Raw genomic sequence first — 12,889 nt, 5'->3', positions numbered from 1 at the left:
GCGCCGCAAAAGCGCCGCAAAAGCGCCGCAAAAGCGCCGCCAAGCGCGGCGGCGATGGCGGCCTAGGGCCGGAGCGGCGGGGCCGGCGCTCCCCGCCGGGGCTCCCCATGTGGCTGCAGCAGCGCCTCAAGGGGCTGCCGGGGCTGCTGTCCAGCAGCTGGGCGCGGCGCCTGCTGCTGCTGGTGGTGGTGCTGCTGGTCGCCTACTGGTACCTGCTGGCGGGGCGGGCGCGGGGCGCGGGGCGCGGGGCCGAGCCGAGCGGGGCGGCCGCGCTGTGCCTGCAGGCGGCCGCGGGCGCCTGGCGGGCGCAGACCCAGCGCGGGGATGCGCTGCCGCTGCCCGAGGACGCGGCGGGGGGCGAGGGCACCGCGGGGCCTGCGCTGGCGGGCAACGGGTGGGTGCTGCTGGATGTGACCGCGGGGCGGCTCTGGGTGAGGCCGGCGGGGGCCCCGGCGGGCCCCGCGCTCGCCACCGAGTACCCTGCGCTGGTGCGGCTGCGGGCGCTGGGCGGGCGCGGCGAGGCGCGGGCGGCGCTGGCGGCGCTGCGGGACGGGGCGGTGCGGACGGTGCGGTGCGTTCACACCGGGCCCGGCGCGGGGCCCGGGGACTGCGTGACGGTGCGGGAGGACGTGGTGGCCCACCGGGGCCGCCCGCACCTCTACCTGCAGCGCCTCCGCATCGCCAACCCCACGGACAGAGTGGTCGCCTTTGAGGCCTCCTCGCCCCCGGCGCCCGGCGGGCGGTTCTCCAGCAGCCTGGAGAAGGCGGGGGAGCGGCAGTTCGTGCTCTCCTCGGGCCGCCTGGCGCTGCCCGGCGGCAACAAGGCGGTGCTGGTGGTGGTGGCGGCCCAGAAGCTCGTGAGCCGCCTGCAGGTCGCGCCCAAGTCGCACTTCGACGAGACGGTGCTGTCCGTGGTGCACACCTCGGAGCCTACCGAGCCCGCCCGGCTGGAGGAGACCTTCGGCAGGCTGAGGGAGGCGGCCAGGAAAGAGATGCTGGAGGTGATGCAGATGGGGGTGGAAGATCTTTTCCAGGAGCACCAGCAGACCTGGTCTGACCTGTTCATTTCAGGTAAGGAAGGTGATGCTCAGCTTCCACAGAGAGTGGCTGGAAGCTCAATGACCTGGTTGCTGTAAGGGCTCCAGGGGCTCCACTCTTCCTCAGGGGTTGTGGGATAATGAAACAGTTTGTGATCCAGCATGCTTTACGATGTGGAGGACACCTGACTGCACAAAGGAAGTGATGGAAGAACATTTCTGATCATAACTCTGGGTGTGCTGCCTTCCATGCCTTCAGGAACTTCACTGATTTGTCAGTTGGAAAATAGAGTTGACCTTTAGTGACAGTAAAAAGACAGATTTCTACATGGAAGTTAAGGACTGTCCTTAACAGGACAAGGATGGTTTTTCCTAAGATTTCAAGGGTGGTTTTGTAAGATTTTAATGGCCTCGTTGCCCAAGTAATGCAGAACTTGCTATTTTAGAGCCAGTAGAAAGAGATGTTCCTTTGACAGATCATTCTTGCAGAGTCATGTTGACATCTGTGTGTAAGAGTAGCTTTGTCTGTATGAGAGCTTGGCTTTCAAACTCCAAGTAGCAGAGGGAATGATTTGTCTTCTTAGACAAATAGAAGGAAACATTTCGCTGCAGTGTTTTATGGACAAAGGTTTATCAGATGTCATAAAGAACACCTGGGCAATGTGCACATTTGATCTTCTTTTCCTCCTGGTTAATGCCTTGTTTTCCTTTTGTTCCAGGGATTGAAATGAGGAAGATTACGGATGCTCACACCCCATCCAGTGAGACTGTCAACATGACCCTGTACTATGTGCTGTCCACCATGCCAGCCCCCCTGCTGGACCCCCTGATCAGTGCTGAGGACAGGGAGAGGATGGAGAGCAGCCTGAACTATGCTGACCACTGCTTCAGCGGCCACGCCACCATGCACGCCCAGAACCTGTGGCCAGCCAGGCTCACCAGCGTCCCCCAGATCCTGCAGCTCTCAGACCTGTGGAAGCTGACCCTCCAGAAACGGGGCTGCAAGGGCCTGGTGGCAGCTGGAGTGCACGGGCTCATGCAGGGGATGGTGCTGAGCTTTGGGGGGCTGCAGTTCACGGAGAACCATCTCCAGTTCCAGGCTGACCCTGATGTGCTTCACAACAGCTACTCCTTACGTGGGATCCATTACAACAAGGACTTGATCAACCTGGCTGTGCTGCTGGATGCCGAAGGGAAGCCCTTCCTGCACGTGTCAGTGAAGTTGCAGGAGAAGCCAGTGAGGCTGTATGCCTGTGAGGCAGGCTGCATGAACGAGCCCGTGGAGCTCACCTCGGAGGCGCGGGGTCACACCTTCCCCGTCATGGTCACCCAGCCCATCACACCCCTGCTTTATATATCCACAGACCTGGTCCACCTGCAGGACCTGAGACACACACTCCACCTAAAAGCTATCCTGGCTCATGAGGAGCACATGGCCAAGCAATACCCGGGCTTGCCCTTCCTGTTCTGGTTCAGTGTGGCCTCCTTAATCACTTTGTTTCACTTGTTTCTGTTCAAACTCATCTACAACGAATATTGTGGGCCTGGAGCCAAGCCACTCTTCAGGAGTAAGGTATAAGGCTGCTGCTTTTGGCTGCTGTCCACTGAGTGTTGTCAGCCTGGTGTTCTGTCAGCTGTGCCTGGGCGGGGTCTGTCTTGGACTGTGAGGATTTTCAGTCTCTCTTGCAACAAGCAACCTGTGACCTCTTCTTGCAAGGGGAGGGAATAGGGCAGGGATTGGAGCAGCAAGGATTATAAATATTAGCAGAGATGAACTCATCATCTGTCCTTAGACATTTGTAAGGCTGCAGGTGGAGGCAGACACAGCTTTCTGTCCTTTTTCCACACATCATTGCTTGTTTCTAAGCCAGGAATGTCAGGAGATGATGTTTCTTGTTCTGCAATACCAGAAAGCTTGTCTGAACTGCTGTGTGGAGATGTCACACCTGGTCTGAATGGGTGATGTGTCACACTGCAACACCCAAATGCAGGCTGGTGTTCTGACTTTTGGGACTCCTGGTCCATGTTCATGGATTTACAGGCACTGTGCAGTCCTCCATCAAACCACATTTACCACCATTGTTTGGGGCAGGTGCTGAGTTGGTGTTTCTTCCATTCAGACAAAATTAAGGAAAGTACTGAGTGCTTTTTACTGTGAGTTGGAGGCTCTGGCTTCAAGCTCTACTGCATCTCATTTGTGTGTAAAGATTTTGAAATTATTGGTTAGAGTTGCCTTAGAAAACTTAGTTGCTAGTAAAAACTAGAGAATAGAAGGTGAGTTCTGCTCTTAGTACTGGGACTTTCTGGCTGTGTGTTGATACAGAGTAGAAATGCAAGACCAGACTGGATTTGCTGTGTGAGCTCCCTTGTGCTGTTCAGAGGCTTCCCCTCCTAAGGGCTGAACAGTTAAATGTAGCTTGTGTTTAAAAAAAAAAAGGAAATAAAAAGGAGATAGTTAAGTGGAGCTGTCAGAGGAGAAGTTCTAGCTTTAGATTGCCCTGTTATTCCAAATGGTAAAAACAAATTCAATTTTTGATAGCTAAGGCTGGACAGAAGGTGCTGGACTAAACTCAACAGTTGGTATCTAAGGGGTGTTTAAGGAGAGCTGGAAATTTCCCTGTCAGCTCCCTGGCTCTGTCGTGGTGAGCACTGGGGATCAAACCTGATCCCAAGCAGGTCTGAATACCTGTCATCCAATGAAGGAATGAGTGGGAGGTGCTTGTGGCTGGACAGACTAACCTAGGAAGAGGTAGAATAGATGTGTGTGTCAGACAGCTGCTGTTACAAGCCTCTGATCATGATCCAAACCCTGGTGCAAAAGGAGGAAGGCGCTGGGAGGTGGTGCCAGTTGTTGTGTACACAGCTGACATGTGTCCTGGAACGTGTCCTTGGAATTATGTAATTATGTCCTTCTCTCACTGTTGTCTCTCTGATTGCCTTTGTCATCTCCAAGACTTGCCTTCTGCCTGTTCCCAAGTGACCTGTTGACCGTTGCTGCAGGTGACTGTCCCTGACTCTGCTCCCTGAACTGCCCAGAAGCGTCACAGCCCAGGGCTGAGCCAGCACCCCGGCCTGGACCCTGCAGAGCCCTGAGCGACAGCAAACTCTGCTGCCTCGTCTTGGGTGGACCTGCTGAACAGGAAGGTGATGCAGAACTTGATTCCAGAACCAGGGCAGAAGTGGGAGCCAGCTGAAGCTCAGAACCTCTGTAGCAGCGAGGTGGATGGTGTTGGAATAACCCCCTGTTCCATGAGCTGAATGGGAACATCCCCGTGTCCAAGTGAACTTAGTCCTGCTTTCAGCCTCTGTTTGCACAAGACATCTGACAATTTTGCAGCTGAGAACAAGGACCTTTTGAAAGCAACAATCTTTTTGTGCCTTGCTATGACAGGAATCTGAGACTTGGAAGGTGTGGTGATTGAAGAGTTTATGCCAGAAGTTCATGTAACAGATGTTTCCTTTTCCTTGTAAGCTGTTCAGTTCCCTAAGAGTAATCCATTTGGTGAACATACTTGAAGATATACTAAGTTCTTTGATATTTTGATTTGAGTTTTGTTGGGTTTTTTTTTAATTCTACAGGAGAATAAAGAATGATGATTCCCTTCAGAGAGTTAACTAGAAAACCTTAGTGTAACTTCCTTTCTGGTATACATTTTTTAATTTATTGCTTGGGGGGTGGGGGAGGATGTTGATAATTTTGCCTCCACTTCAGTAACAGTCAGTTGATCTGTAGATATCTAAGTGCTGGTAACAGGTTTTTCAGCCTTTATGACTGTAGAGTGCAAAATCAATTTGCTGAAATTGTTTTCTGGATTTACACTTGGAAATGCTGATCTGCAGGTTTCCTACTCTAAGCCTACTGAGACTTTATGCATTGATTTGTTTTGGCTATGGGGAGGGGAAGACATCCCACTTTCTAGTGATTTAAAGGTTGTTTGGTTTTAAAATACCAAAGCTGTTGTTTCTAAATAAATATCTTTCAGTCTAATCTGATTGGTGAAGTGTGGTTGAGTTTTGTGTTGGTTTTGTCTCTGTTCTTTCATGACCTTGCTCCCCACCCAGTTAAAACAAGCAGAACCTTATGTCACATCTATGGTCAGTATTGACTGCAAAAGTGCTTGGATTATGAGAGAATACAGTGTGGAAAGTAATACAGAAATGGATCTAAGCTGGAAACAGGAATTTGGAAGGCACAACTAGAGACAGAACCACACAGGGTCATGCTCATCTCCATTTCCCTGCTCTGTGTAACTTTGTTCTCCCCTGAGGAACACAGGCCAAGCTTCAGTTTTAAGAACACAGAAACAGTCCCAGGGAACAATCAAGCAGCAGATTTAATGGCCATCCAGCAAATAATGACATTGGCACAGTTGGTGCTCCCAGGGGAAAGCTGGGGCAGGATTTAATTTTGAATTTTTAGGGGGGTTACTCTCTAGTTTCAGATGAAAAACCTCCCTCAGAAAATCAGATTTCAGTGTATGCAGCTCATCTGCAGACACTTCCACTTACTAATTGGTACAGCAGAGTCACTGCCCTGCAAGGGAATAAAAACAGGGAGGCAACAGAGTCCGTGATAAATTGTACAGATGTACATTGTGTATGGAAGGAGATATTTGCTGTTCTGCTTTAACAGAACATACCAGAAGCTCCTGCTCTTTCTTCCTGCAGTTCCAGGAGCTGCTCAGCCTGTGTGGAACATCTGGCACGAAGATGATAAGAGTTTCCAGGGTGCTGTTTCCAAGCCACTGTGGTATCAGCTGGGGGCTGAGCCTTTTGATGTTCCCTGGCAGAACTGCCAACAGTGTGATGGCCATGGAGTCCAAGAAAGACTATTTGGACTAGGCCTGGAAAAGATGGATAAGCAATCATTACATAAAGCATGATGGAAAAAAAAAACAAAACAGCTTTGAGAATGTTTTACATTAAATATATTATGAGCACTCCCCCCCATAACAAAAGAATGTTTCAGAATTCCCTCACAAAGGAGAAAGGGAAAAAGAACAGGGTTTTTCCATTTACAGCATGCAAGAGAGCAGAAGGTTATTTGTGAACAGAAATGCTTAAAGAACTAAACAAAATTCCATGTTTACAAGCACACAGTAAAGCAGGAAAGTTTAAATAGTGATTGACCGTCCAAAATTTATACTTTTAGTTGTAATTCAGAGAAGATGATGGTGGCGTGGAAGTTAAATGGCATCATAAAATGTTGTTTAGGTTGTAAATTCAGGCACTAAGAAGAGAGCCAACTAATTAACGGGGAAAAAAAAATTAGAATCTCAATTCTGCACTCAGTTAATCCTGGTTTCTGCTTTTGTCAGATAATAAATACAAGATGCCAGAACAGGGTTTGGTTGATCCAATTTGCAATTCAGAATGTGGCTTTTTCGAGTGCTATTGTCTGGGTAGGAAAATACATTCTTGAGAGGCAGACAAAACAGCAAAGCATTCTATACTTCTGCCTTCCACATGTGTGCTCCAGGCGTCCTCCATCCAGAGCAGTACCTACTGCTCCATGGAAGCTGTGGAAATCAGGGATTCTGCTGCTTGTTAATCCTGACATTAAACAACACATTTAGTTCAGCATTTTTGAGCCCCTGGCTTGGTCTGTATTTACAACACGGCTCTGGTTATAAAGCTGGCGTTGTGATATTTGTTTCCATTCTAATAAGTTTGCTCCCCGGGCGTGACCTGACTTATGGGCTGGAGATGTTTGGGTTTTAAATAACCAGCAACAGTTTTTCAAGGGTTGGGGGATGGAAATGTGACAGAGGATGGGAAATTCCTGTAGCAGAAGACAAAAAGGAAGAAAGAGCCAAGGGTAAGTGTTGATATCAAGTCATTGATCTCAAATGTCAGTAATGAATCACAGAATAAGCTGAATTAGAAGGGACCCACAATGGTTATGGAGTCCAACTCTTAGCCCTGCACAGGATCATCCCCAAGAGTCACACCCTCTGCTTGAGAGTAGAATTAGGACACTTTCTTCTGTGGCAGCAGCAGCTCTGGAGGGGTATAAATGCCTGCTCTTGCTGCTTTGTCCTGAGTGGAAATGCTTTACTCCTTTCCATGACCAAACTCACGCTGTTCTGTCCCAGGTCTCACTGCTTTGGGGTGTAAACAATCCCATTTGCAATGCTGCAGGAGCCCAGTTCTCCCCCAGGGCTGTGCCACTGATCTCACAGAGGCAAACAGGAAAGGGATGAAGTCTGAGTCACCACCCTGACCAGGGTTTCTCCACCATCCTGGACAGCTGGTTCTTTGGATGGCTTGAAACACGTTCCACTTCCAAGTGATCACAGTCTGGTTTATTGAAGAAATCTGGTGTGCTGAACACACGAAACTTGATCTAGAAAAGAAGATGAGAGACAGCTTTTCAGCCAGTACAAAGTGGCAGATGCCATTCACTCACAAAAAAAGCCCCCAAACCAGAACAAAATAAAATTTCAAGCAATCATAGAATTATATAATAATTAAGGCTGAAGGGGCCCTCTAGAGATCAACTAATCCAACTGTGCTGACATGTCTGAATCTATCAGTGTCTGAATACATCAGGCACTTACTGCTGACATATCACCAAGTGTTAAAAAAATTCATTCAACATTTTCCTTCTGAGGACACCTTTGTGATGAACTTTCGAGGCAATGGAAATGCAAACAACTGCTACAGTTAATAAGCAACTAAAAGTTGTTGATATAGCCTGGCTCCAAGGTCCACCTAGACAGGGATTTTTTAGCAACTTGTGTATATAAAAAATTATCCCACAATTATGCAAGTTTTCCACTGGTACTGGAATAGCTCTGCATTGTAAGTCATGTGTCCCAGAGATAAAGGACACCATAAAATGGCTTGTGGAGGGGAGCCTGCAGCACCCAGGAACCAGCACCATGTTTGGAGTGCTTTTTGCTGTGTTGACTCTGGCACCTGCAGGTATGTGTCCAATTCCTGCATTAGTTTTAAAGGAAGAAGTTAATTAAAATCTAGAAACACCTTTCCTTTTTTAGAGAAAGTAGAACAACAAAAGTTCATTGCAGTAACCAGGGGCTGTGCTATTCCATATCTTAAATTTTTTACTACTTTTAAAACACAAATCCCATTTTGTGTGTCTTCCAGCCCTTGGCTGTGGGGTTCCTGCCTACCCACCTATCGTGTCAAGAGTTGTTGGAGGGGAAAATGCAAGACCCTACAGCTGGCCCTGGCAGGTTGGTAGTTCTGTGCTTTCCCTGGAGCTGTTGGGGCTGTGCCACCCTCACACAGCACAGCTGAATAAAACCACCTCTTTTAATTTCCTTTGATGCATCTTACCTATCATGAGTTAGGTTTTGACTATTCTATTCTGATCAACCCCAAAAGCTTCCAGTCTCTTTAAGAAAGCTCTGAATGTGCCACCTCTTGCTGGCTATGCAGGTTTTCAAGTCAAGTCAAGTAGATCTATTTAAGTGAGATGCCTTTAAAACCTCAAGCTTTTGGATGATGGGGAAGGATGGAAAGCTTTTCTGTGGCCAGGAGTCGGAAACTTGTTGCTCCAAAGCCTTCCACCATCTCCCAGCAGCGAGTTGTGTTCTGGGTGCAGGAACAAAGCACAGCAATGAAAGATCAGCAACAAAAATCTGAGCCTCACTCTGTTCCTTGATCCCAGGCCTCCCTGCAATACTATTCCAATGGCAACTGGCGTCACACCTGTGGGGGAACCCTCATTGCAACCAACTGGGTGATGACAGCTGCCCACTGCATCAGGTAAGAAACACAGCGAAATCTGGACCCACGTGAGCAGACAGAGCTGAAGCAAACCCACATCAGTGCCAGTTCTCCCTTTCTCAGTCAAGAGCTCTGAGTTTCAGATCATATATTTTGATTATAACTAACAAGTCAGAAGAATGACACCTTTTCATTTTCTTAAAATGGAAGTAAAAGGCAACCCCCCCTCATAATAATATTATGATTCAGTTACCTGTATTATATACTCTTCATTTTCTGTAAATAATTACAAAAGTCCTTTTGTTTTCAAGTTGCTGTTAAAATTCAGCCTGTGTTGCCTGTTTCTGTAATAAACATGTCAGTGACATTCACAGATTAACTAATCAGTCTACTCCCTGAAGAAATAATCACAAATGTTTTGAATGCATCAGTCATTTTCAGTAAACTCTTCATGTTACGGGGCAGTATAACAAAAAATGATCAGGTACAGTTCTGTCCTTTCACCATCAAAACTGTTTCCACAAAGACAACCCCATTTTGCTTTGGTAGCATATGGTTATTGGAAAACTATGTTGTAGAAAATATCCTAGTATGAAATATGAAGGATTGGCTGAATGTTATTATTATAAATTCTACATATTATGTCTGTCACATAGTTGTTTGTTAGTGAAGCTGCTTATGGCTGTCAAAAAAACTGTTTATTGTATTGAAGAATATGAGCTGAATCCTGCAAAGACTGGAGGCACCTTCACTTTGTTAGTGAAGCCTTGAGCAGGAGCTGACAGGATGGCTCAGAGATGAAATTATTATTGAGCCTAGAACAGTGATTAACAAATCACTGGCTCAGCTCCAGACACATCATGGGAGATTACAGTCAAGGATATTCTTTTTTGAGTCTCTCAGGTGGCAAAGCTGCAGCAGCCTGAGCAGCAGCTGCATCACTGAGTGTTGATCCTTTCCTTGCCCAGTTCTACTCTGACATATCGAGTGTTTCTTGGGAAGTACGACCTGGCAGCTGAGGAAGAAGGGTCAGTTGCAGTTTCTCCAGAGAAGATCATTGTCAACGAGAACTGGGATCCACAGAACGTTGCCAATGGGTAAGTTGGTGGCAGGTACTTCGACAGGTTTTAGACCCAGAGCAAAAATCAAACTGCCTGAACCTGAGTCCCACCCACCCGGAGCTGTGGCAGCACAAACACTCAGAGCCTCCTGTTACACCTTGCAGTGGTGCTGCTAAATGTTTGCTCACAGATGAGAGTTGAGCCTCCAGTTTATACTTTTCCCCACTCAAGAGAATACAAAGCAATTAACAATATTAATTGTTTATCGATTAGTTGAGTTTTCGGGTGCCATTTTCCATTCCATGCTTGGGTGGGAAGCTGTTCTGTGCAGTGATATCATTTGGACATAGTGAAAGAGAATCAAGTGTTTTATACAGCACTCTTTGGAGCCCTCCTACGAACACCATACACATAGTATTATTGATCAGTGACATTAATATCTGTAATATCTAATAATTAATATTCTTGCTGAAGGACCCCCATGACCTGCTGCAGGATAAGATGTTAGCAAAGAAATCCCCTCAGTTCCAGGTCTGTGGGGTGAGTCCTAACACATGCTTGGTTTTGGTGAAAAAAGGACAATTTTTCCCAGCAGGAAAGTGGACAGTTCTGCAGGAAATATCCCTCCAGTCCATGGATTTCCCCATTGCTTTAGGGGTGCAGGAATCTTTACTGCCCATTCACTGGCCTCCCTGCTCCCTTTCTTCTCTTTGGAACAGGCCAAGTGCTCTGTAATTACTAAATATTCCTGCTGTTGTGTCTGGGCCCATTTGCAAACCTTTTTACCCCTTCCCTTTCTCTCCTCCACTCTCACACTGTGTGACCACAGGTATGACATTGCTCTGATCAAGCTCTCCGAGCCCGTCCCCTTGGGTGCCCAGATCCAGCTGGGCTGTCTGCCCCCTGCCCAGAGCATCCTGGCCTCCAACACTGCCTGCTACGTGACAGGCTGGGGGAGACTGCAGAGTGAGTACCCAGACTTCTCCAAAACTGTGGAACAAAAAAAAAAAGCAACTTTCAGAAGTGCCTTCTCCTGTGAGATTGGGAAAGACTGTCCATGGTGCTCAAGATCCCCCCGAACTCAGTGTAGTGAGGTAGTTTATCACATTAGGCCTCACTTCACTGACAGAGTATGATTTTTCCCTGCCTTTCAAGTTTATTTTGCTTGTGACAGGGCTGGTGATGCACCACAGAGGCCTTTACTGAGCTTTTAGAGGCTATTTTAACACAAATGTTAAGTGTGCAGACGGATGCTTTTGCTAATCCCAACACACCTGCTGAGTATCTGAAAAGACACGTGAGGGAATAGATGTGAAGTGAGGAAAATCTCAGGGACTTCAGCAGAATTGTCAGGAGAAAACCTCAGAGACTTCAGCTCAGCTCAGGAGGCAATTCCTAGAGGGATAAGTAAATTGCAAACTCCTGAACAAAGAGCAGCCCTTTATTTCTCTAACAACGAGACACTTTTTAATGGAATGCAAATTTTGAGCAAATCAAGGACTTTCTTTTTTCCCTATATGAAAGAATGGAGCTAAGAAATGGATTATACAGCTTTTCCTCTAATACAGCCCCTGTGGAGTGTCTTGCCTGGAGGGATGGTACCCAGATCCTGGGGGAAGCTTAACGGTGCAGTTTTGCTCTTCCTTCAGTGCCAGGTGATACCTTGACCCCTCTGTTTCTGTTCCCTCCCAGCAAATGGGCCTCTTCCTGACGACCTGCAGCAAGGCCTTCTGCTGGTGGTGGATTATGAAACCTGTTCCAAGCCTTCCTGGTGGGGAACAATAGTGAAACCCAGCATGGTCTGTGCTGGTGGGGATGGAATCATCTCCAGCTGTAACGTGAGTCCGCAGAACACCCCGCTCAGGGGGTTCAGACACAAACAGGCCTGATGGGAAGGAAAGCTTAAAAAAAACCACAGGGGAGCTGTTCACACTCCAACTGCCACTGACTGTGTTCCCCTTCCTCCCAGGGGGACTCTGGTGGCCCGCTGAACTGCCAAGGGGCTGATGGCAGGTGGGAGGTGCACGGCATCGTCAGCTTTGGCTCTTCCCTGGGCTGCAACTACTACCACAAACCCTCTGTCTTCACCAGGGTCTCTGCCTTCGTCAGCTGGATCGAGAAGGTGAGGGTTTGGGTGCTCCTGGAGAACAGGGACACTTGGATTTGCTGAGGTTCTCTCTGACTGGGATTTCTGCCCCCTGCTCAGGGAGCACTGTTGGTTCAGCCCTAGCCAGTCAAAAGTATTCTCTTCTTGAACAGTTCTCCAAATTACTGTCGCTTTTAAATAAGTCTTGATAGTAGGAATGCATTTTCCCTGTATCCTAGAGCTCTATTTGTAGACATAAAGATTTTACTGTAGATTTCAGAAGTGATTACACAAATTTGCATTCATCAATACACTGATTGTTGCAATTGCATCCTAGAAGGCAGCACGTGCTGTTTAAGTCTGGGATATCAAATTTTTTAAATATAGTATAAAATTTGAGAACAACAATCTTATTTCAGTTATTTAAATCCCACATCTCGGATGCAACACACCCTGTTCACAAATTCCTGTGTCTCGTGATGTGATTTTTCACTTGTTTTACGTTTTTTTATAGGTTATAGAAAACAACTAATCCAAAGAGAACAGAATGAGAGACACCAAGAAGGAAAACAGTTTGAATAAAGTCATAACCACGACACCTTTGATCACAAAGAACCGGGAAATGACGCTTTTACCAACACAAGCATTAAACCCAACGGGAACGCAATAAACAGTACTTTTTGCAAGATGAAAACCAAACATGTGTCCCTGTCACTCCTTCCTGAATATATTTGTATTTGGGGATAATGATGGAGATTTTTCACAGCCTGTCCCTGCAGGGAGTGGGCAGTGGGAAGAGTCAGAGCATCACCAAACACCTCCTGGGGGGGGTCAGAGGGAGGGGGAAAGGGAGGCACTGCCTGGAGGCAGCAGGAAGCTGTGGGACCCCCGAGGCTCCAAGAGGGACCCTCCAGAGCCAGAGTGACAATGCCCAGAGGGAAAGGAGCACAGGGGCCAGCAGGTCCGTGCAGGTGAGTGTGGGAGCACTGCAAAAGGCTTTTGGAGATGTT

The 12,889-nt window shown here is 47.7% G+C and overlaps 2 protein-coding genes across 2 annotated transcripts; both read left to right on the top strand.

Moving 5' to 3' along the window:
• Window positions 1–41: 41 nt before the first annotated feature.
• KIAA2013 (KIAA2013 ortholog) lies at window positions 42–5,030 on the top strand. The gene is made up of 3 exons (XM_027736392.2): window positions 42–1,071; window positions 1,757–2,610; window positions 4,038–5,030. Exons 1-3 carry the CDS (start codon window positions 108–110, stop codon window positions 4,062–4,064), a joined length of 1,845 nt encoding a protein of 614 aa, XP_027592193.1. The 5' UTR covers window positions 42–107; the 3' UTR covers window positions 4,065–5,030.
• A 3,110-nt stretch (window positions 5,031–8,140) lies between these two features.
• On the top strand, window positions 8,141–12,550 carry LOC113995875 (chymotrypsin-like elastase family member 2A; the record flags this gene model as incomplete). Its single annotated transcript, XM_027736404.2, has 7 exons — window positions 8,141–8,236; window positions 8,674–8,771; window positions 9,701–9,829; window positions 10,623–10,759; window positions 11,486–11,631; window positions 11,763–11,915; window positions 12,394–12,550. Coding segments are annotated over 7 exons (777 nt in total), but the record flags the coding sequence as incomplete, so codon positions are not given.
• Between the last annotated feature and the right edge of the window lie 339 nt (window positions 12,551–12,889).

This window comes from Pipra filicauda, unplaced genomic scaffold, assembly GCF_003945595.2.
Source record: "Pipra filicauda isolate LSUMZ 115617 unplaced genomic scaffold, ASM394559v2 scaffold47_size6085603_pilon, whole genome shotgun sequence".
Classification (NCBI taxonomy): Eukaryota; Metazoa; Chordata; class Aves; order Passeriformes; family Pipridae; genus Pipra; species Pipra filicauda.
The sequence above is the reverse complement of the archived record's forward strand: the minus strand, read 5'-3'. Positions and strand labels throughout refer to the sequence as shown.